Here is a 21,979-nt window from a genome sequence, read left to right on the forward strand (position 1 = left end):
ATAAATTCAACATTTACCGATAAAAATATAATTTAATTCATGGGTTGAAAAAGAAAATAATAAATAAAAAAGGGTTTATGAGGCAATTATCTTCTGCACCAAATTTGGTGTCGGCATACGGTTAGACGACACTAAGTGTTTTTTTTACAACAGTCGATCTGAAAGAGAAAAGTTTCATATCAAGTCCTTGAATGTTTTTGTTTATTACACTTCAATTCAGTGCCGTCAATACATCATGCGACGTCAATAAATAATTATTTTTTAAAAGAAAAAACGAGAGTTATGTCGCCAATCAATTAGACGACATCAATATTCACTATAGAAACCACCCTATTTTTATAATTAATATGTTTTACATACTTTTTTTAATTAATTGATTTTTACTATTATTTAAAAAAAATCACCATTTCAGTTTCTACCTTAAAAAAGTTACTAAGGGCTTGTTCTGTAGTGCTTAAAAAAAACACTTTTGGCTCCAAAAGTACTTTTGAAAGAAAAGCTGTGCTAAACAAACTGTTTTTGGCTGAAATTTTTAGTTTGTTAGAATTGCTTTTCAAAAGTACTCTTGAAAAGTAGAAGCTAAAATTTTTAGCTTTTCCTCTCTCAAAAGTATTTTTAGTGCTTAATTACTTTTTCACCCCTCCAATAATATAGTACTTTCCCTTTTTTATTTTTGGTGCTTAATTACAAATGTGTTAAAATTATTAATTAAAAATAAAAAAAAAAGATTTTTTAAAATACTAATTATAAATATTTAATTGTTATATTTAAATATTTAAAATATATTTTATATATTCTAATTAAATTTTATAAATAATTAATATTTATTGCTTAAAAATATTTAAAATTTATATTTTATATATTAAAATATTAACAACAAGTTATAATAAATTTTTTTATTTTCTTACTAAAATATAATAATATTAACTAATTTAAATATGATTTAAATGCATATTTGTTACTTGATAATAACATGTCTAAAATGGACATTTTATTTCTCAAAAACACTTTTTGACAGCAATGTTAAACACTCAAATTTTAAACCTAACTTTTCGAAAGTACTTTTTTACAGTTTTTTTTAAAAGCATTTCTCAAAAATATTTCTCAAAAACATTACTAAACTAGCCCTAAATAATTGTTCCCTCTCTTTTTTCACTTTTAGCAAAAGGAAAAAAAAATGTTTCTTCTATATTAATTTAAACTATCCAAACAAAATGTAAACGTAGGGTGGTTACCGTAAATATTTTGGAAGTTTTTATATGAAAAGTTAGTTTGTATTTTAATTTTTATTGAAAAGATAAATAAATTAATCCTTATAAATTGATTTCTCTTTTAAAAATTATATCCATTTGTACTTTTAAAAACTGATGTTATTTACATGTATATGATATATAAGGAGCCAGTTTGTAACAATAGAAATGAATATAATTTTTAAAAGAAATGACTAATATTTTTTTATCTAAATTATAATGATTAATTTATTTATTTTTAAATAAATGGGAAAAAATGGAATGGAAATTTTAGGTTGTTTCTCATTTTAACCAAAAATAGGTTAGAGAAGATTAGTGATAGAAAATATTTCATCATAAATCACATAACTGCGAGATTATTCCTTAAAGGTACATTTCTTTGTACGTTAACAATTTCAAAACGAAAATGAAAGTTGGATTTGAACAAGCCAATCCGGCGGCGAACGGCGGCGAAAATGAAGCCCTGCCGTCACCTGCCAAATCAAAACAGAAGAAATCGGGCTGTTACATCAGTTTTTCAGCTCCCTTACCAATGTATCCGCTCCACCATTACTTTTTCATCCCCCAAAATTAGAAACAACATCCAACTACGAAAAATCATGGAGCCTGAAGCCAACAGAGAAAAAACACCAAAATCATTTTTCCTCTCCTTTCTCTTTCATCGTTCCATTCCCTCTTGGAAAATTGAAAAATGACGGTAATTGATATCCTATTCCGAGTCGATGAAATCTGCAAGAAATATGACAAGTACGATCCCGAGAAGCAACGCGAAGCCAATGCCTTTCTCGACGATGCCTTCGCTCGCCTCTACTCTCTCGTTGAGGCCGACATCGAAAAGGCTCTCGCTGTTCGCTTCCTTTTTTCTTATCCCTTCCTTTTATTGTTTTCTTTTCAAACATTGATTTTTCAAATTAATTATTGGAATAAAATGCAGAAATCTGACAAGGTTTCTACGGAGAAGAATAGAGCAGCGGCGGTGGCATTAAGCGCTGAGATTCGTCGGATAAAGGCTCGATTGATGGAGGAAGTTCCTAAGCTTCAAAAATTGGCTAAAAAGAAGGTATATTTCTATTTAATTTCAGCCTTTTTGCGTAATCATTATCGTTAACTTTGTAGGTATTTGAATTTGTTAACAGAGATTATATTATTCTTTAATTATGATTTGTCTCATTTCAGTAATGTAGCTCTAGATTTTATGATAATTAAATATCAGTCAGCATGAAGTAGGGTGAGATTACTAGTTCGATTTGCCCATGTTCAAAATTTTAAGCTGCATTGTCTTGATTCCTGATTGATTATGGTAACTCAAAATTACAAGAGGTTGACAATGGAATTCTTGTATTGAATATGCTATTGGTATCTAACTACAGGTGAAGGGACTTTCCAAAGAGGATCACGAAACGCGTTTCGATATGGTTCTAGCGCTACCTGATCGGATTAAAGCCATTGCAGATGGGTCTACGGCTGCAGCAAACCAGAGCGGTGGATGGGGAACTTCATCATCCAACAAAAAAATCAAATTTGACTCATCAGGTAATTGAGGGTAATGCTTATTCCTCGAGCTAATTTTTAAATTGATCGTCGATTACTTTCCTTTATCAGAGGAGCGCTTCGGTAGTGATTTTTACCAACAAACTGAAGAGTCAGATCAATTTAGACAAGAATATGAAATGAGAAAAATGAAACAGGCATGTAAGCTTCACAGCAATACCTTTAATATCTACACTGCAATCCAAAGTGGTCTCTGCACTGTTGTTTTAATTATATATAAAATCATGCAGGATGAAGGTCTTGATGTGATATCAGAAGGTCTGGATACACTGAAAAATTTAGCTCTTGACATGAATGAGGTTTGTTCTTCTGTGAATGGTTCTGGTTTGGTCATGATATCATGAGCAACAAGAAATTAATTTATTTGCTTTAAATATGTTCAGGAAATAGATAGACAAGTTCCTCTAATGGATGAAATTGAGACAAAGGTGAGAATTTTTCTTAATGCCATGTGTCTTCAGTTTGGCCTTAGAATCAGTTAAAGCAGACAACATGGACAAAATCCATAAATGCATCACTTACTACAGGTTGACAAGACAACATCTGATATTCGAAAGAATAATGTTAGACTGAAGAAAACCATTACCCAGGTAATTACTGTTTTCTACAAATGATTGTTTCTTCCCATCAAGCTTCCAATAAATAGCATTTTGCTTATGTTTGCAGATAAGATCCAGCCGAAATTTCTGCATTGACATTATTCTGCTGTGTATCATTCTAGGGATTGCTTTCTATTTGTACAAGTAAGCTCCTTATTATCTTGTATCCTCTTTCCATATAATGATTTCTGGATGCAAATGTTAAATGCTTTTGCATATATGTCCATTCATTTTCTAAGGAAATCTTTCTCTGTTGGCAGTGCACTGAAATGAATAGAGGCTTTCATGTACGTCCATTTAGCCCTAAGGAACCTACAGCTATACTGTTTATGTTACTGTAACAGGACATGATTTTTGTGCCCTGCAATAATACATGGTTTTGTAGCATTGCTTGGTATGTCAATAAAACATTTTTATGTTTATATTTCATTATATATATATATTTATTCGACAACTTCTTATACTTTCTAGGAGATACTTTGTATATACATATTTTAAGATATAAATTTCTGTACATTATTTTTATTAGAAAAACTTGGAAATTTAGTTCTAAAGTTTTATTATACTTCAAAATGGACACGAATTAAATTGTTTGATTTGGATGAATAAAAATGTATCCGGTTCGGGTTCTATAACCATAAAATAGATACCGGATTATTTAAATGATGAGGTTAGTTTAATATTTGATGTATTAAATGTATATAATTATAATCATTGTAACATGATGATAATAAATAAATCCAATTAATTTTTTTAGGTGATGTGAGACTGCCATCGCTGCATCAAATATTAACCTTTAATCCATTTTATTACTACATATTTAAACATTTATAATACATAAAAATATATCCATATCATTATTACATATTTAAACACTTATACTAAAGTATCATTATATGATTCGCATAAAATTATATACCATTACTTTCTACCTTTTGTTTATTATATACGGGCATAAAATCAAAGGTTTTTGTTTTTGTTTTTAATTTAAATTAATACTAATTTAACTATTATTTCCAAAAAAAAAAAATCAAAATACAGTACGTTTTCTTAATCCAACTAAAATTACAAATCCTAATTATAATATTCCCCCAACCCCAACCTATATATATTTATTAGTCACATTGAAAATTTAACATTTATCACCCTTCTCTTGTCGATGGCGGATTATAGAGAATACATCCCTTTAGCACGGCCTCATACCTCTGATCATTCATCTGACCCCAACCCTCCTCCAAGCGCCCAAACATGCGGAGGAAGCTCAGAGGTACTACAAGGAAATACTGCAAGGAAGCCTAGAGGTAGGCCTCCAGGCTCTAAAAATAAACCCAAAACTCCCACTGCTATAACTAGAGACAACGATTCAGCTATGAAGACAGCGGTTCTTCAAATCTCCGCTGGTTTTGATGTTATTGAAAACATCATCAACTTCGCCCGTAGAAACCATGTCGGTGTTAGTATAATCAGCGCTACCGGCTCTGTTTCAGACGTCATTCTCCAATATTCTTCTTCTCAAGGGGCGCCATATCGTTTTGCTGGAGCCTTTGGGATACTCTCCTTGTCTGGCTCATTCTTTATCGATCATAGTACTACACCGACACCATGCTCTTCTTTTAGTATAATTCTTTCAGGGGGACAAACCCAATTATTAGGAGGAATAGTAGCCGGGAAAGTAATGGCAGCAACGCCAGTGACGGTTGTGTTGCTTACTTTTGCAAGCCCGTCATTTCATAAGCTTCCGTATGAAGGAGATGACGAAGATCATCATCACCAAACAATGCCTTGTAACATTGATGGTGCCATCCAGTGTTACATTCCATTTATTCCTTGGGCTTCTTCCTAGAAGACAAATGACATACCTGAGAAACTTAGCTACTTCATGGTTTTACATCATCATCGTCATCATTTAAGCTAGTTTTTCACTATTTTGGATGTTCCACCAAATTTACAAACCCTGTTTTTTTTAGTGTCATTATTATTACTTCATCCATCTTATAATATTTAATTTGTTTATCCTAAGGAAATTTAACGTTGATTAATATTCAGTTCCTTCTACATGGGTATAACAATACAACCCTAGATTTTCAAATTATATATCTTCTCAACATATATTTATTTATATCATATATGCAATGCACTCAACTGTGGGTATATACAGAAATACTACATGATGTGTACGTTATATTACCATTTGTTTGATATTAAAAAAAAAATTCTAATTAAACAATTAGTTTGGATTTTGGTAATAATTGGGGTTTAAGTTAATTAATAAGTAAATTATGGTAGAAGATTATTTGGTGTTTGAATTTGTAAGAATTAAGAAGTCTTTGATAGACTACAAGTAACGTACCTTTTCTATTAAGGCAGAAATGAACCTTTCAATTAACTCCCCCTTTGAGGCACAAAGTGTTGGATCGCCGGCACCCCTATGGCGTAGCGGAACAATAATAATTCGGCGATCCCAACTAAGAATCCATGTGTGAGGAACGAATCGGGGTGAAAAGGTTGCGAAATAACCTAATGTTTATTCAGAGTAGACAGCAACGCCTCAACAACGAGTAGTTTGATCTGCTGTCGAACCAAGCCGCAATCTATCGTGATCCCAGCCTCTACGTAATCCACCCAGTTGACTACGAACGGAAGAAATCCCCAAAATAGTTTTGAAAGTGATTTTTCTTTGATGGCTGCTAGACCCAAGCAAAGGAAAAATGGGATCCTTATAAATATTTTATTTTTAGGGTTTTTAGGAATTAAATAAATATAATAATATTTTAAATCGAAAATTATAATTACATTAATTATAATATAATATAATTTCGGTAAACCATATATTTATTTGAATTCATATGCTAACCAAATTTATGTCATCATTATGCGTACAACAACCTTGTACATAATGTGTTGGAAATTTGATTACCGAATTAAATTAATTCTATAATTAATTAATTCAAGCGACCCCCAAAAACAATACCAACTATGGCTTATTCCGTTCATTTCAACTATAGGGTATGACCCTGTAGGTTCCTGTAACGTTAGCAGTAATACTAGAACGATTCCAATGTTACAAACAATGAGTGGCATCTAGCAATGCATCATTGCTACCTAAGTCACAAGAGATCATGATTCGACATAACCTTTTTATGATTAACCTTTTATGCAATAATCCTTAAGTCCTTTATCTCTGGATTGGACACAAGTCATGGAATAGTCACACTTGCATAGTCCATTCCATGTTCCTTGATATCTTTAGCAGACTACGATATACAAATAAGTATGACATCTCATATCAACTTATTTGAGCATGGCCATGCATCTCTAGTCTCACTTAATCAAGTGGCCTAAGATATTACTCCCATTATGTAGGAGGGACTTATTCTATTCGACCAACCATATCCCTCTACATCGATTGTGGTATATCCAACATCAGCCTTTATAGAACAACCAGTTACGGTGTACGTTTGACTGTATCAAGATATACTACTCACGATGTTGGGATTATGATGATCTGAAGTCTGAGGATCATATACATATTAATCACTATGAGTAATGTCGTGATAATTACATAATAATCCAAGAAACATACTCATAATGGGTCAGTCCAATATGTTGTTCTCTAACACACATATTCATGCATCGATTTTGACATTCCATATCAATGATAACTCTTTATCATCAATCAACTGCATGTTAGTCTTAATGCATTATTGTTGTCCTATCCAACAATAGTACTTGACTAAGGATCTTTTAAGAATAATCATATTATTCTCAGGACATTATTATAAAATAGTTTATTTATACACAAAGAAAATAAACTGAAATAGTAATGGTAACGCCTTATATTAATAAACATGATAAATCAAATATGTTATTACAACCATCTCATGATTGATCTTTGGGCATACTCTAACACAAAGTATAGCATGCAAGCCATCATTTGTGTACCTTTCTCTGGATCGCAAAAAGATGGTATTAGGAAGAATACCAAATGTACCTATCTCATCAAAAGGGCCACTGATTTCACATATTCCTTAATTTGCAGCTCCCAACAAGTATAGTGTTGTACACCACATTATCTACAACAAATATGAGTTTTTAAAGCTCAAAATTAGTCAAAGAAGGAGAAGGAAAATCTTCCCCATTTACCATGAAACAAGGTGAAGGAAGCTTTTGGTTAAAAACTTTCAATGAAAAATTTTGAAGAAAGAAAATGTGAGAGAAGGGAAAAACAAAGAGTTTTAAAAACTCAAAATAAAAGAAATTCATCATATTGAATTAAAAAAAATTAATTAAATTAAAAGGAATTGAACATTTAGAATTTTAAAAAAATAAAATTTATGTCATCTATCACGTGTTAGTTATACATTAATTATTTTTGTCACCTCATAAAATATTTAACATGGTTAGTATGTTGGAGCAAAATATAATAGTTTACAAATCTAGATATCAAATTGGATAAAAAATTTAAATGTCAAATTAAAAAAATTACCAAATTCAAGTATCAAATATTATATTAAACATAAAGAAAAGCTTAATTTGAGAATAAAAAAGTAGTGTGAAAATCTTAATTTAGCCTTGCTTTTCAACACAATACTGAACAAATAAATTTTTTTAAAGAATTTAATGGATTTTGAATTTTAAGCAAACAAATCCAAAATGCTAAAATTTCTGAACTTTTGGATTACTGTAATTAGGCTAAATCAATTATGTGCCATTGTTATTCTTTTGAAAATGATTTAATTTAATTATTTATGTTTGTTTGAGTTTTATGGTCGTTCCCTTTAAAAAGTATAATACGTGTTGCCACTTAAAAATAACTGTTTTTCAACCATATTTAACACTTAAAAAGTTAATCTAACATTTTCAAAAACAATTTTCATTAACTTGTTTTTAAAAACATTTTTCAAAATAGCGGTAGGGATAGTTAAAAGCAATTTATTGAGGGTTGATTTGGACCATTTCTTGAAATTCACATGGTTAATACAACATATTCAACTAGATTTTTATTTATTTATTATAAATTTAAGCTTTTGAGTCAAGTTGATATATATATATATATATCTATATCTATTAGGTACTTATTTTTTTTGTTTATGTTAAACAAGTTACTAAGTTAAACAATTTTATCCAACTAGTACTTGATCAGTGTTATTTTTTTAACTTTTTTTAATTGGGTTAATTCTAATATACTTTGTATTGATTTTAATATTATATTCTAATATATTAACAATAAAAAAAACACTAAGTGCTTTGAAAACTCAAAAAATGAAAAATCCATTTTTCCTTGCACTTGCCCTTTACCTCTCAACCTCCCTTTGAATGAGCCATGAACAAGAATGTTTTTAGGCATCAAGTAAAAGCCTCAGATGAGACCCATAACTCATGAAGCAACCAATGGGGTCCTCCATAATTGACCTTTAACCCCATTGTCCTAGCCCCAACCCAACCCTCTTTGAATCCTTAACTTCCCCTCCATCTGGATTCGAACCTTCCATAAGCGGCACTAACGCTTCCCTAACAACTCCCAAATCTCAAGATCAAGGGCTCCAATTGTGCCACGTAAGTGTCCCCGTGCACTACAGAGAAAGGAACCTTTTGTGGCATCGCCACCAAAAGCGACATGACGAATTCATCCAGGTCTTTTTTCGATCCAACTACTTTGAAAAGGCACTTAATTTTCAATTTCTTCTGAATGTTGTTGTAGATTGGATCTCAACAATTCTTTTTTCAATTTTCTCCTATAATTAACTTTAATGTAATCATAACTACTAATATTTAGAAACAAAGAATATAAGTTCCATCTTTCTTGTGATGAATATTAAGAATATAGCAACGTTAAAAGATGATATGTCATACATCAACAATCTCTTATATAATCATTTGCAACATTTCAAATACATTAAAAAATGTAAGAGACAAAAAAATCAAAGACTATTGTCCAATCTAAATCCTCCTTTGTACATCATCATCAACCCTTAATGTCGCAATCCATAAACAATTAAGATATACAAATATCAATAATCCAATCCAACCATACGTGAGATTTAACTATCTTTTTCATACAAAACCAAAACAACCCAACAAAAATAAATCCATTACAAATATTGGGCAGTTATAAAAAAACTTACTAATGTGGGTGACCGGAGGAAGTCGGACGTGACGTGAAAGGTTGGTCGGCCAGACAGGGACAGTGGTAGCGACTGGGGGGGGGGAGAGAATAGATGGGGGACTTGGAATTTTTCGAGTTAGTTGAAACAAAAAAAAAGGGTCGTGGTTTTTTCAAGTAACCTAACAGCGGTGTTGAAACAACAAAACGACGCCGTTTTAATCAATAAATTAAATATATTCAACAACATTTGGCACTAAAACACCGCTAAAAAGAGATATCTATTGCGGCGTTTCCAACACCAAACGCCACTATATGTCAGTTTAAAAATAAAATATTTTTAGCCTAAGAACAAGTTGGGCTTAACCTTCTACAAAGCCCATTTGACAGGCCCAAAAGATCATGAAACTTGAGACCCAACTTGGATGGAATTCGAACATCCTTAGAGTTGAGCAAGATTATCAAGACTTTGAATATTGGTTTCAAGAAATCAAATATTAGATTATATTATGTTAAGATTATCAATTAGTTTTTTTTATTTTAATATATTTTGTATTGATTTTATATTAAAATTAACCCAATTAAAAAACTTGAGAAAAAAATACTTGTCAAGTGTTGATTGGGTAAACTTTTTAAACTTAATAGTGTTAAACTTAGGTACCAGTTTGTTTAACAGAAACAAAATAAGTACCTAATTGGAACAATATAGGTACCACATTGAACTTTCATGTCAAGCTCAAGTACCATTTGGTACATTAACCCTATTTTTATAAGCTTTTTATTTTTGCAATATTATATGAGTGGAAAATGATTTTTACTAGTATAATCATGAATTCAAGTAAGGTTTATTTAATTAATTTGACTTGCTTTAGAGTTTAGGGTTTATTCAAGTAATTTGATATTATCTTCAAGTATGCTACTTTCAAGGTTGTTTCACCCACCCTCCTCTACTGTTACTTCTCATGTGATGGATCAATTCAAATGCGACCAAAGCATTATCGGTTATGAGTTGACCAAGCACAAAAGCGGATTGCATTGGAGAAGTTTACATAAACAATGGATGCATAGCCCTATTTGAATCAAATTTGAATAGTATTATGATAATAAATTGATTTATACTTTCACTATAATATGAAAAGTCAAAATTGAATAATTCGCAATTGTAACAATCCGATATCTAGGGGTAACGAAAAATATAGTGTTGGAATCTCATTTTCGTAAATTGAGTCTATAAATATTAAATAAGGATATTTACGAGTTAGTGTATAGATGAATTGAAATTTGGATAAGTAATTTAGCCAAAATTTGAGTAATTAAGGCTCAGTGACTAAATCGTGAAAGTTTAATCGCTATAGATTTTTAATTAGGAAAAGGTTAGGGAACTTAAATTGCTATTATCCAAATGGCCAAAATGATTAATAAACCGTTATTAAAAACATGTTAGTGGATGGTATTGATAATTGGCGATTAAACTAATTAATTTTAGTTAGAACTATAATAAATGATTATTTAAAGGTTTAATTAGATTAAGTAAAGCTTGGTTATTCATATAAAAGGGAGCTTAGTGGAAGGAGAGATGATAAGTCATCTTTTCTAATAGCCCAAAGTAGAAAACCTAAGAGAAAAACACCATTTTTTGGTAGCTTGAAGCATTTGACCCTTAATTCCAAGTAAGTCCCTAGCCGTTTTCATAATTTTTTATAGATTTGAGGTCATGGGAGCTTGATTTAGCTAGCCCATGTACTGATTTGTAAAACTATTAGAAATTGTTGAGAATTGAATGAAATTGGTGTGAAATTGTTAGAAATTAAGCTTAGTATATAAAAAGGACTAAATTGTAAAACTTAATTGTTAGCTTCGTATATTAGGGATCAAATTGAATAAAATGAAAAAATGTTATAAAATGTTTATAGGAATAGGAAATAGAAGGTCCCTTATGAATTTTGGTGAAATTGGATTCTAATCTGAGGCCCTAAATTGAAAGTTATGTTTGTCCCAATTTTAGGGACTAAAGTGAATAAATTGCAAAATATGTATAATTTAGTATTTGATTTTGAATCGGTCGGAAATTTATTGTATGATGTTTTGTGATTATTCATAGCTAACGACAACACCAAACAGCCGAGAGGGAAAGGAAAAGCAAAAATCGTTGACAAGTGACGCGTGAAACCTTAGTTTGTACTTTTATGATTCGGGATAGAAATATTTGATTGTATAAGTACGTTTATTGATTGGTGAGTCATTGAGGTGAGTCTATTGTGATAATGTGAAATGTTTTGATTGAATTTGATATGGAATATCGATATAGGGGACTAAAATGAATAAAATGGAAAGTGATATGTAATACTTGAATTGTGATATATGAAATTAAAATTGAGTAGAAATATATGGTATGATATGGAAAACATGTATTTAGATGATGATTTGAATTGTGATATGCATATGGTTGAAAATGGTATATGTAATGAATTATCTATGAAATTGAACATTAGTACCCTATTAACTAGTCGGGTTGAGTCAGATATAGTTGGCATGTCATAAGATTGGATTGTGTACGAGTTTATGTGCTTACGCGTCAGGATGCACTTCGTGTGCCACTATGCACTTCGTGTGCCACCATGCACTTTACGTACTAGTTTCCCTTACTTCGATTTATATGATAATGCACTTCAGTGCCAATCTAGTGTGTTGGTTGGACAATTCGTGTATTCGTCCGAATCTGAGTTAGGTTAATAAGGGAATTAATAATAAGCTCGATAACTTATCTCGAAATGAATTGGTATGATACTTGAGAATTGAATAAGTTCATATATAAATTGAAATGAATAAAGTATGTGTCTTATTGCGCAAAACAACTGGAAACGAGCCTTGGGGGTCAAAATGAATGTGAATGAATAGGTAAACTCCAGACTTAGATTGAATGATAAGTATAAGGTAAGTAAATGAATTGATCATGAAATTTTGATTGAAGTGATGCTTTTGACATGTATGTATTTGTGTTATTTCTTGATTGAGTATAAGATCTAATTGATACTTGAAAGGTAGGTAGCAAAAGAATGGATTTGTCACACCCGAATTTCTTTAGTCCTGAAAATTTAAAACATTTATGAGTTAAATTGAAAGAGTATGCAAATTGGCGGTCTCTATTGAAAAACCAGGAAAAATGAAGAACCAAATGGGATATAGTTGAAAACCAAGTCTAATTCGATTGGATTAAAACTAGTCGGTCCTTTAGTGGAAGACAAAATGATTATGGATGAATGGTTGTGATAAAGTGAAAGGCCGTGCATGAGAGGTTATATATATAGTTGGGTAATGACTTCCTAGGAAGTATTCAACTCCATCATATTTCATGTTCATCTCTTATTCATCTTCTTCCTAGGTTGTTTTGAAGAAGAGACGATTAAGGGAAGCTCTATATGGAGCGATAATCATGAGGTTCATGGGAAGCTCTAGCATCAGGAAAAGCTAAGCTCAAGAAAATAAGGTGTACCAGGTGAGTTTTTGTACTCAAACCCAAAACCAGAAAAGTTTAATACATGTTTCATAAGTTTATAAGTATCCGTCATATTAGTTTAGAATACATGATAAAGAGAAATCATAAAAAGGGATCAATGACGGGTTAGATGAAGTTAGGAATGAGAAAAGAGAAAGTAATTATTTTAGATACCGCTATACGATATTACTGAATGCAAACCGTGATTTGCAAAGCTTTGGGTCTTGCGGAGAGAACACCGCTGTGTTTAAGCATCAATGTATAAAATGGTGAAATGGAGGAATAGATGGAATGAAATAGGAAGAGTAAATATCATGCTAAGCCATGGGACCGGTCAGAGGCTATAGAGAGGCTATAGCCTAAACTTAATAAGACCATATCTAAAAGACGCTATGGCATTAGGATAAAGATGAGTAAGACCATGGTTGAAATACGTTATGGCACCATGGTAAACAACACTAAGACCATAGTTGAAAGACACTATGACATCCTTTAATAGTCTATCGGGACATTAAACACGAGGAATATACGGTGTAAGACCATAGTTGGACTATGGCAACCCAAGTAGTCCACCGTGACAATAAACATAGGGTTACAATGTGTAAGACCGTAGCTGAAAGACACTATGGCATCGTGGATAGTTTGACAGGATAATAAATACGGGATTGTCTGATGGGATGTTAAACACGAGATCATCCGACAAGATCATTAAAACAGGGTACATCGTGTAAGACCATAGTTGGCAGACGCTATGACATCATAGGTAGTCTATCGAGACAAAAAACACGAGGATTGGAGAGGTAAGACCATAGTTTGACAAGGGCTGTAACACCCCTAACCCGTAACCGTCGCCAGAAATAGGGTTACGAGGTATTACCGAACCAAATTCAAATTCGAATAATCATATATATACACATGTTCAACCCACTAAACCAACCAAGTCTTAAATCAAAAAGATAATATCAACCTATTACAAGTCATTTCATATCATGCATCGAACAAATTCATAAACACATAACTCATAATTAAAAAATTATGCAGAATATTTCAAACACCACTTTTGGTCATACCTCATTTCGCCTACTCGACTAAAAAAATCAATTACAAACAAAAATGACACAAAATTTACCTATTTTACATGTAATCATTATATTTTAACATATGTACCTATATCAACCCTTATAAATACAAACAAATAAAAACATTGGGCTGAATATGCCATAAGCAATTGTATAATTTCATAGTATATTCACTTATTATTATTCATACACTCAAAACTACTTATCAAATTGCATACAAATATTTATTCATCAAATAAATAAAATAACTATTCATATGGCCAATTTCCCAAGCTTTATTCGAATACAATTAAGCTTAAATACTTATGCTTTAACCAATGTCAAATTCATCAATACTCAAACAATTCCATGCATAACATACCAAGACCGATCTTATATATATATATTTATTTATTTACTATGTATTATTTATCTCTCAATGTTTCAAAGGTCATTTACAAGACCAATTCCATAAACAATGCTCATTATGCAATTTACCAATTTCAACTACTCTATATTCATAGTAAATCAATATACAACTTTCACATAGTAAATGATAATTCAAATTCAATCTCAATTACCGAAAATTAAAATATTTCCATCCATGATTTCAAACATAGCTTATACTTATACCGTATCATATCAATCAACTTTACTTGTCTATCACAATCAATATTCATAATTATCAAAATTCAAAATCCTCCAAAGCATAACATCACTTATATTAGTCTCAACCATTTAAGAAACATAGCCAAATCATCAACCATAATATTTAATCAAAGCATGAAACCATTCATGTCAAAAATAAACAAGACATTTTCGCATGGCTTATTATATATACACACTTCATTCAAAATATATTCAAAAAGGGGTAGTATATCCTATAGATGCCATAGATTTTATATTTAACTTTTATAAATACCGAGGACAGACGATAGTGTGATTAACGTCGCTGACGATCCCCGAGCCCGTAACTAGCTTCCAAAATCTATAAAACCGAAGGAAACACACATACACCATAAGCCATCACAGCTTAGTAAGTCATAATCAATTAGACAATTCAATAATGTTAATAATTCAATAACAAAACCGAATAATGCAATCATATTCATATATATACACATTTGAGCTTGCAAAATTTAATTATCTAATATGGAACTATGAATCAACTTCAACTTGGCTGAATATACATGTAAATAAAAACGTACTATTTTTTTCCACTTTCAAATCATATACCCACTCTTTACCAAATATACTCATTCATATATAGATGCATATAATTCACAATTACAATATCACATATACTTACCATTTGGCCGAATATAGACCTTTATATACTCATATACTTTCATTTACCTCATATAAATTTTCTTATTACAATTGAAGTAACTAACTTACCTTGATATCATGTATTATTCAACCATTGCATAGTTGACCTATCATGTACTAAATAATTGGTCGAGACCATAATGAAGTTGCACAATTAATGCTCTTTCTCATCTAACCAAATTGCTCTCGGTATCGCACACTTAGTGCCCGTTATTCAACATCATTATTTTAATTTCGCACACTTAGTTCCCATTATTCAACATCATCATTTTAGTTTCGCACACTTAGTGTCGTTCATATAGCTGTAGCTATCCCATACTCGCACACTTAGTGCTAAATATTGATAAATCCATTCAAGTCTATTTCTACTTTTCGACTAAAATATATTCAGCTATATATATATTTGCATACTTTCATTTCGGCATACATAACTAATATTTATTCAGAAATTATAGCATCTATTTGATTATAAACTTACCTCGGATAGTGATAAACCGGAATAGAACGATCAATCGACGACTTTATTTTTCCCCCGATCCAAGTCTGATTTCTTTAATTCTTGATCTTAATTTAAGCTCAACCAAGGCCGAATATAACAAAGCTTCAACTCTTTCTATTTCTTTCAATATTCGATGATGGTGGATGAACAATCCACTAACATTTTTCATTTGTTTTATTATAATATACATTACAATTCATTTACCAATTAACCTTTAATAATAATATTTAACATATATGTTAAGGTCATTCTTGTCAAATGCCACCCACTAACCTTAATAATGGTATATTTGCCACATAAATCCTTCACATTAAAAGAACAACTATTATTTGGCCCTTTTGAATTTAACCCTTAAATTTTTATTTTACACAATTAAATCATTTCATTTAATCGGACACTTAAACAATAAAATTAAAACACGAAAATTTCACACAAGCAAATTCACACATAATAGACATAGAAAATAATATTAAAATATTTTTTTGACTCGGATTTGTGGTCCCAAAATCACTGTGTCTAATTAGGGTCTAAATCGGGTTGTTACAAGGGCAACCAATGGAATCACCCAGGACGACAAATGTGTGATTGTACGTCATAATACCATGGCTCGACTATGGCAGCATAAGATAGTCCATCGAAATAATAAACACGATTATGGAGTATTATAGGCCATAGTGGTCTGTAATAGAAGAATGTACTACGCTTAAGAGTAAAACAAATAAGGCATATTACAAAAAAAAAAGTAATCTGACTACTATATAGAATAAGCGAGACTTGTTCCTCCAGAATGGCGTGGGATCTTGATAGCCATACTAACGAATGAACGTAAGCAAGACATACAAAATTTAGATAAGGAAAGAGTTCGCCACAGACTAAACAAATTGAGAACATTCCCCAAGAACCCTTAAGAGGGTAAGTTAGAATGTTGCCTTAATACGACAAAATGACGGAAAGAAGAAACCCATGATGGGGATAAGTGGAAAGAAGAAAATAGGTAAAAAATGATAAGAACCACGAGAGCAACGAGGCATTCAGAAGAGCCGTCAGATTGGCTCAACGGTGGAGTAGATGGTCCGCTAGGACGGTTTAAGAGAAATATTCCTAGCGAGCAGGAAGTTTATTGTATTTACTATTGTTATTAATTAGTAAAACCCCGATAAGATGGGATATGTTTTGTGTAATATAAAAACTTATTAAGTTCGTTTGAACTTACAAGGGTTGTTCTATGAATACAGGAGATAAGAGATAAGAGACTCAATGAGGGACCAAGCCAGATTGCGTTAAGACAAGGGGCATTAATAGTAAGTGTCATGCACATAAGATAGGGGGTCACCTTTGGGAACTTCGCCAAGAGGGGCGATTATGATGTATTTATTTAGATTCCATGGAGTCCGTAGTGTGGACAGAAAACTTTGTTTAAAATTTAAATTGATTGTGAGATTATTAAAATTTTAGTACGAATGATAAACTGGCTCAGTTGTGGCGCCCATACCCAGATCCAGAGAACGAGTCGGATAGAAGTGTTATAGGATTTGATGGGAAATATTGAATTGTTGAATAATTTGGCTTACTATTTGGTATATGCTCATCTTCATATATATATATATGATCATACCGAGGTTGCATTATGAGTTCATATGTCTTATGTCATACTACTTATGTTATATTATGATATCTTGAATCATGAAAGTACAACTGAGCCCTATTGCTTAACGTACGGTTTATTTTTTTGTGCGCAGGTTTAGTTTCTCCTCGAATCCTCAAGAGTTGAAGCCAACATCCAAACCACCATTTTCGACTCAACAAAGTTTGTATAGTTTGTTCATTTTGATCTTGTGGCATGTACCGAGGGACACATTGCTAAATGTTTCAAATGGTTAAGCTGTACATGTTGTGATCTTATGCAAATGTTTAGAAATTGTGCTTGAATATGTTCATATAGTTGATTTGGAGTCTTAAGGTATATGCATTTGTTAGAATTTTTGGTTGGACTTGATATTTAATGTTTTTGGAGACTACCATTTTGGTATATTTTCGCTTGATATCATTTGGTAAGTTGATGATTTGGTTGTATGGCAAGATATACATGTGATTTCAAGTCATTTAAACTTGTAACAGGTTGATTTTGAAAGTAACAATTTGTCATGTCGCAACGACGAACCTTTGGCATTGCGACGAGAAACAATTCAGCGTCCTTGTTGCGACGACATGACCTTAATGTCACGGCGAACCCTAGTTAGAGAGTCACGTCACGACGAGGAAATCCTCGAAGTCAGAACGTCAACTCAAAGTTTTGTAATCTTTACTATTTGATTCATTTCAATCCCAAGTTAATAAAAAAGTTTTCGTAGGCTCATATAAGACCCAAAAATGGTAATGCATTGTTTAATATGCATGATTTGCTTGTATTTAAATGTATAATGATGTTGACTTGAATGCTATTGATTGTAGTTGCTCCGACAACGAATGTCGCACCTTGTAACTTAAACTTGGTGATTGAGTCAGGTATCGGGGTGTTACAACAATTGTCTGTAATTTGAGAAACCAAATAAAAATGCTAAAATATAATATTTTTAAATAAAATAATTTTATTATCTTTATAATTATAATTTTTTTTCAAAATAACATAAAACAGGTAAAAGTTCTTTAATTATATTAGATTATGGCACATCTGGTAAGTGTGTGAAAAACAAAAGGGATAATATATCACATTTGGTACATGTATTTTCATAAAATGTCCAATATGATCCCTGTACTTTGAAAATATTTAATGTGGTATTTGAACTATCAATATGTGTTTTATTATGGTACATTTACTTTCATAAAATGTCCAATGTGGTACTTGTACTTTGAAAATGTATAATGTGGTACCTAAACTATCAATATTTGTTTTATTATGGTAGTGGGTGTTAACACCGTTAGTAAATTGCTAAACGAACCAATAAAAATTCGACACGTAGATTTGTTTTTCAAATCATCAAGTTCACATAAATAATATAACATTATGCGAGAACCAAAATAAAACTAAAATAATTAAATTAAATTAAATTAGAAAAACAAATAACAAAACATATGATTAATAAAAAAAGAAGAAGTAAATACTAGACCTACATGAAAGTACTTGATATTATTTAAAAATCAATTAAAAATACTATTTCAAATGGAAGCTCTTCGGAGAAGATGACCATTTACTTAAATGGAGAAGATGACAATTTTTTTATTATGTAAGTTTAATATTTATTTTTTATCAACCATATGTTTAGTTAATTTTTAATTTAATTTATCACATAATATAATATTATTCATATGAACTTAATGATTTGAGAAAAAAATTTCACGTGTCAAATTTTTATTGGTTGGTTTAGCAATTCACTAACGTTATTAACATCAAATACCATAATAAAACACATATTAATAATTCAGATATCACATTATACATTTTTAAAATGTAAATACTACACTTAACATTTTATGAAAAATATAAATACTAAATATGACGTCATCCCAAGATAACAAAGGTCACATTTGATGAGAGTAGGGGTATGAAATGTGAGATTTTAAAAAGTAGGATATTTTTTTTGAAATTCAAAGTAAACTAAACTAACCGGAACCTTATGTCGATAAGCTTTAGCTACTGACAAATCTCAATTGGGGGTCCCCTCCGCCCATTGCCTTTTGCCTTCTGTCCACTCACTTCTCACGGGCGCCAACCATCCCCCTCCCTTTTTCTCTCTCAATCTTTTCACCTTTTTATTTATGTTTTTAACCCAATAAGAAAATCTCCATGCTTCTTGCTACAATTATAACATAATCATTTTTTTCCCTTTAAACAATCTTCAATCTGAACACTTTGGCTGTAAAGGCAACTCCCTTTTCATTCAATCACCCCCCCATCCCTTTTTACATTATTTTATACTTTCTTTTCTCCTTCCTCATCATCATTCTTTTCCTCTTTCTTTCAAATAATAATATTCAACTTCTTTTTTCAACATTTATTTTGCTCCTATATAAGTTTTGGACTTAGTTTTATTTTAATTTAATTAATTTTAATTTTTATGATTTTTAAATTTTAAAATTTTAATCCTAATTTAAATAGTAACGGTTAAATTTGTTGAGTACAATTCGACTATTAATCTTATACCGTGTTATATAAAGTGTTTCATTAGCATTTGGTATTAGATTTAGGTATTTGTGTGTTGTTTCCTTATGTTATATAAAGTGCTTTGTCAATTTTACTTAAATCGGTCTCTCAAAAAATGAACAAAAAAAAATTAATAGTTTTTTGTGGGTTGAATTTCATGTCCAAAATTTTTAGATATGATATTTATAATATAAGAAGGCTTCAGTTTAATTTTCGTGATTTTAGTACATCGGGAATGCCTGGAATGAAAATTTTAAGTTGTTTTCCATTCTTTCGAGTTTTCAGTTGGGTGGTTTATTTTTATTATTCTAGCAATAGGTTTTATTTTATTTTAGCTTTTCTTAGTCCATTATGCATTCTAATATGTTTTCTCTACGCAACTTACTTCCAAGTTTTTCGTTAGCTTCTTAGAGCCTTAAGACAACTTTGTTAGAGAGTGATCTCATCTCTTTTTGAATACTATTGAATTTGATTACTCTTCAAAAGTTATAAGTGAGAAAATCTTTAACTTTTTTTCATTGCCTTTTAGAGTTGTTTATTTTTTATTGCGAGTACATAATGGAAATGTTTAAATTTTGTTGACCAACTTTTCTTGTTTGAGTGTTTTTTTTATTTCAACCACTAATAATGATATGCACACCTATTATGAGAGAGGAGAGTAATAAATTGTAAAATTATTTTAATTTAATTATTTTTATTCTCCAAATTTTGAAATTTTTGTCATTTCTTTTTTGCTCAGCAAAGTACAAAATCGGGGGTACATCACTAATCACCTTATAACCAAGCATAGAAAAACGAGGTTCTACCAATGCCTAGTTTGGCAAGGGGGTCAGCCAACCCATTTGCCCATCGAAATATACGTTTTTAACAATGTGAATACAACAATCAATCTCATTAAAGATGTTCCAAAACTTCCATGGTCGAATTTCAGAATTGAACACCCATCCCTCAACACCTTTAATGTAGCCACCGCATGCAAATCCATGGGTGTTTTCAGCAAGAGGATTCCAAGAAATTCCGACTCTCTACGAAGGAAAGGAACTGGCAACATCACATAGCTTTGGAGAGACCCGCCAACATGCCTCTTTGGTACAGCACAATCCCTCCAAAATAGTGATCTCAGTTTACAAAGGAAAACAGTCTCTAAACCATTACAAGCTTGCCATTTATTCCTCATTAGCCAAATGAAACACAACGTAACCCCACACCCAATCATCCATCTTTGTTTTAAAACACCAGCATAACACTGGATAAGCATCTCTTTAGGTGAAGACGGCATTACCCCCCCCCCCACCATTGGAATATCATACATGAGTATATGAGAGCTATATTCTTCATATGTCTTACACCAACAGCAAGGTCATTGATAACACAACAATTGCACTACTCTATCTCTCAAAAACCACTTTGAAGGCAAAGCTATCCTTTCTAACAAGCCAGAGAAAATATTCTACCTTTAGCCGCATCCAGATAATCCAAAGCCACTCTTCTATCACATAACCATGACCATTGTTCTCTAACAAAGACTCTTTAAAAACACTCAAATAGTTATAGTTAACCCCACCTGATTTCATACCACTCTATTCATGGATTAAATGTAACCAGTCGAGTTTATTACATTATAACATTTTGAATGAACATATCACATCACTTAAAAATATCATGTATGTCCATTTCCTTTAATTCTCTAACATACAAGACATTTGTACAGTAATTTTACCTAATTCATTCTCTCTCTCTCCAATCTATTTTTTAATTGGCAATGGATGGAATACTTGCATTTTTTAAATTATCTGAATCTGAATCTCAAATTTATCTCAAATTCGGAATCTATTTATTATCCACAAATTATCTAAGTATTATTAATTAAATCTAAGTTAATATTTAAAATTCGTACAAAATTAATTTCACAATTTTTAATATTTTTTTAGATATTTAAATCTACAAAAATTA

The 21,979-nt window shown here is 31.2% G+C and overlaps 2 protein-coding genes across 2 annotated transcripts; both read left to right on the plus strand.

Moving 5' to 3' along the window:
* Positions 1-1,602: 1,602 nt before the first annotated feature.
* On the plus strand, positions 1,603-3,854 carry LOC107891490 (syntaxin-72). Its single transcript, XM_016816315.2, has 9 exons — positions 1,603-2,097; positions 2,185-2,310; positions 2,621-2,783; positions 2,853-2,938; positions 3,032-3,100; positions 3,185-3,229; positions 3,329-3,391; positions 3,468-3,544; positions 3,661-3,854. Exons 1-9 carry the CDS (start codon positions 1,942-1,944, stop codon positions 3,671-3,673), a joined length of 798 nt encoding a protein of 265 aa, XP_016671804.1. The 5' UTR covers positions 1,603-1,941; the 3' UTR covers positions 3,674-3,854.
* Positions 3,855-4,559: 705 nt separating this feature from the next.
* LOC107892558 (AT-hook motif nuclear-localized protein 15) lies at positions 4,560-5,243 on the plus strand. Its single transcript, XM_016817627.1, has one exon. The coding sequence runs from the start codon at positions 4,560-4,562 to the stop codon at positions 5,241-5,243; it is 684 nt and encodes a 227-aa protein (XP_016673116.1).
* Positions 5,244-21,979: the final 16,736 nt, after the last annotated feature.

Source organism: Gossypium hirsutum, chromosome D09 (genome assembly GCF_007990345.1).
Source record: "Gossypium hirsutum isolate 1008001.06 chromosome D09, Gossypium_hirsutum_v2.1, whole genome shotgun sequence".
In the NCBI taxonomy this organism is placed as follows: Eukaryota; Viridiplantae; Streptophyta; class Magnoliopsida; order Malvales; family Malvaceae; genus Gossypium; species Gossypium hirsutum.

Bases quoted from the DNA above. Each gene is read 5' to 3' on its own strand.
- LOC107891490 (XM_016816315.2), top strand. From the start codon at position 1,942: ATGACGGTAATTGATATCCTATTCCGAGTCGATGAAATCTGCAAGAAA. The intron at 3,101-3,184 runs GTTTGTTCTTCT...AAATATGTTCAG, and splicing joins TAGCTCTTGACATGAATGAG to GAAATAGATAGACAAGTTCC. The intron at 3,392-3,467 runs GTAATTACTGTT...TTATGTTTGCAG, and splicing joins TGAAGAAAACCATTACCCAG to ATAAGATCCAGCCGAAATTT.
- LOC107892558 (XM_016817627.1), top strand. From the start codon at position 4,560: ATGGCGGATTATAGAGAATACATCCCTTTAGCACGGCCTCATACCTCT.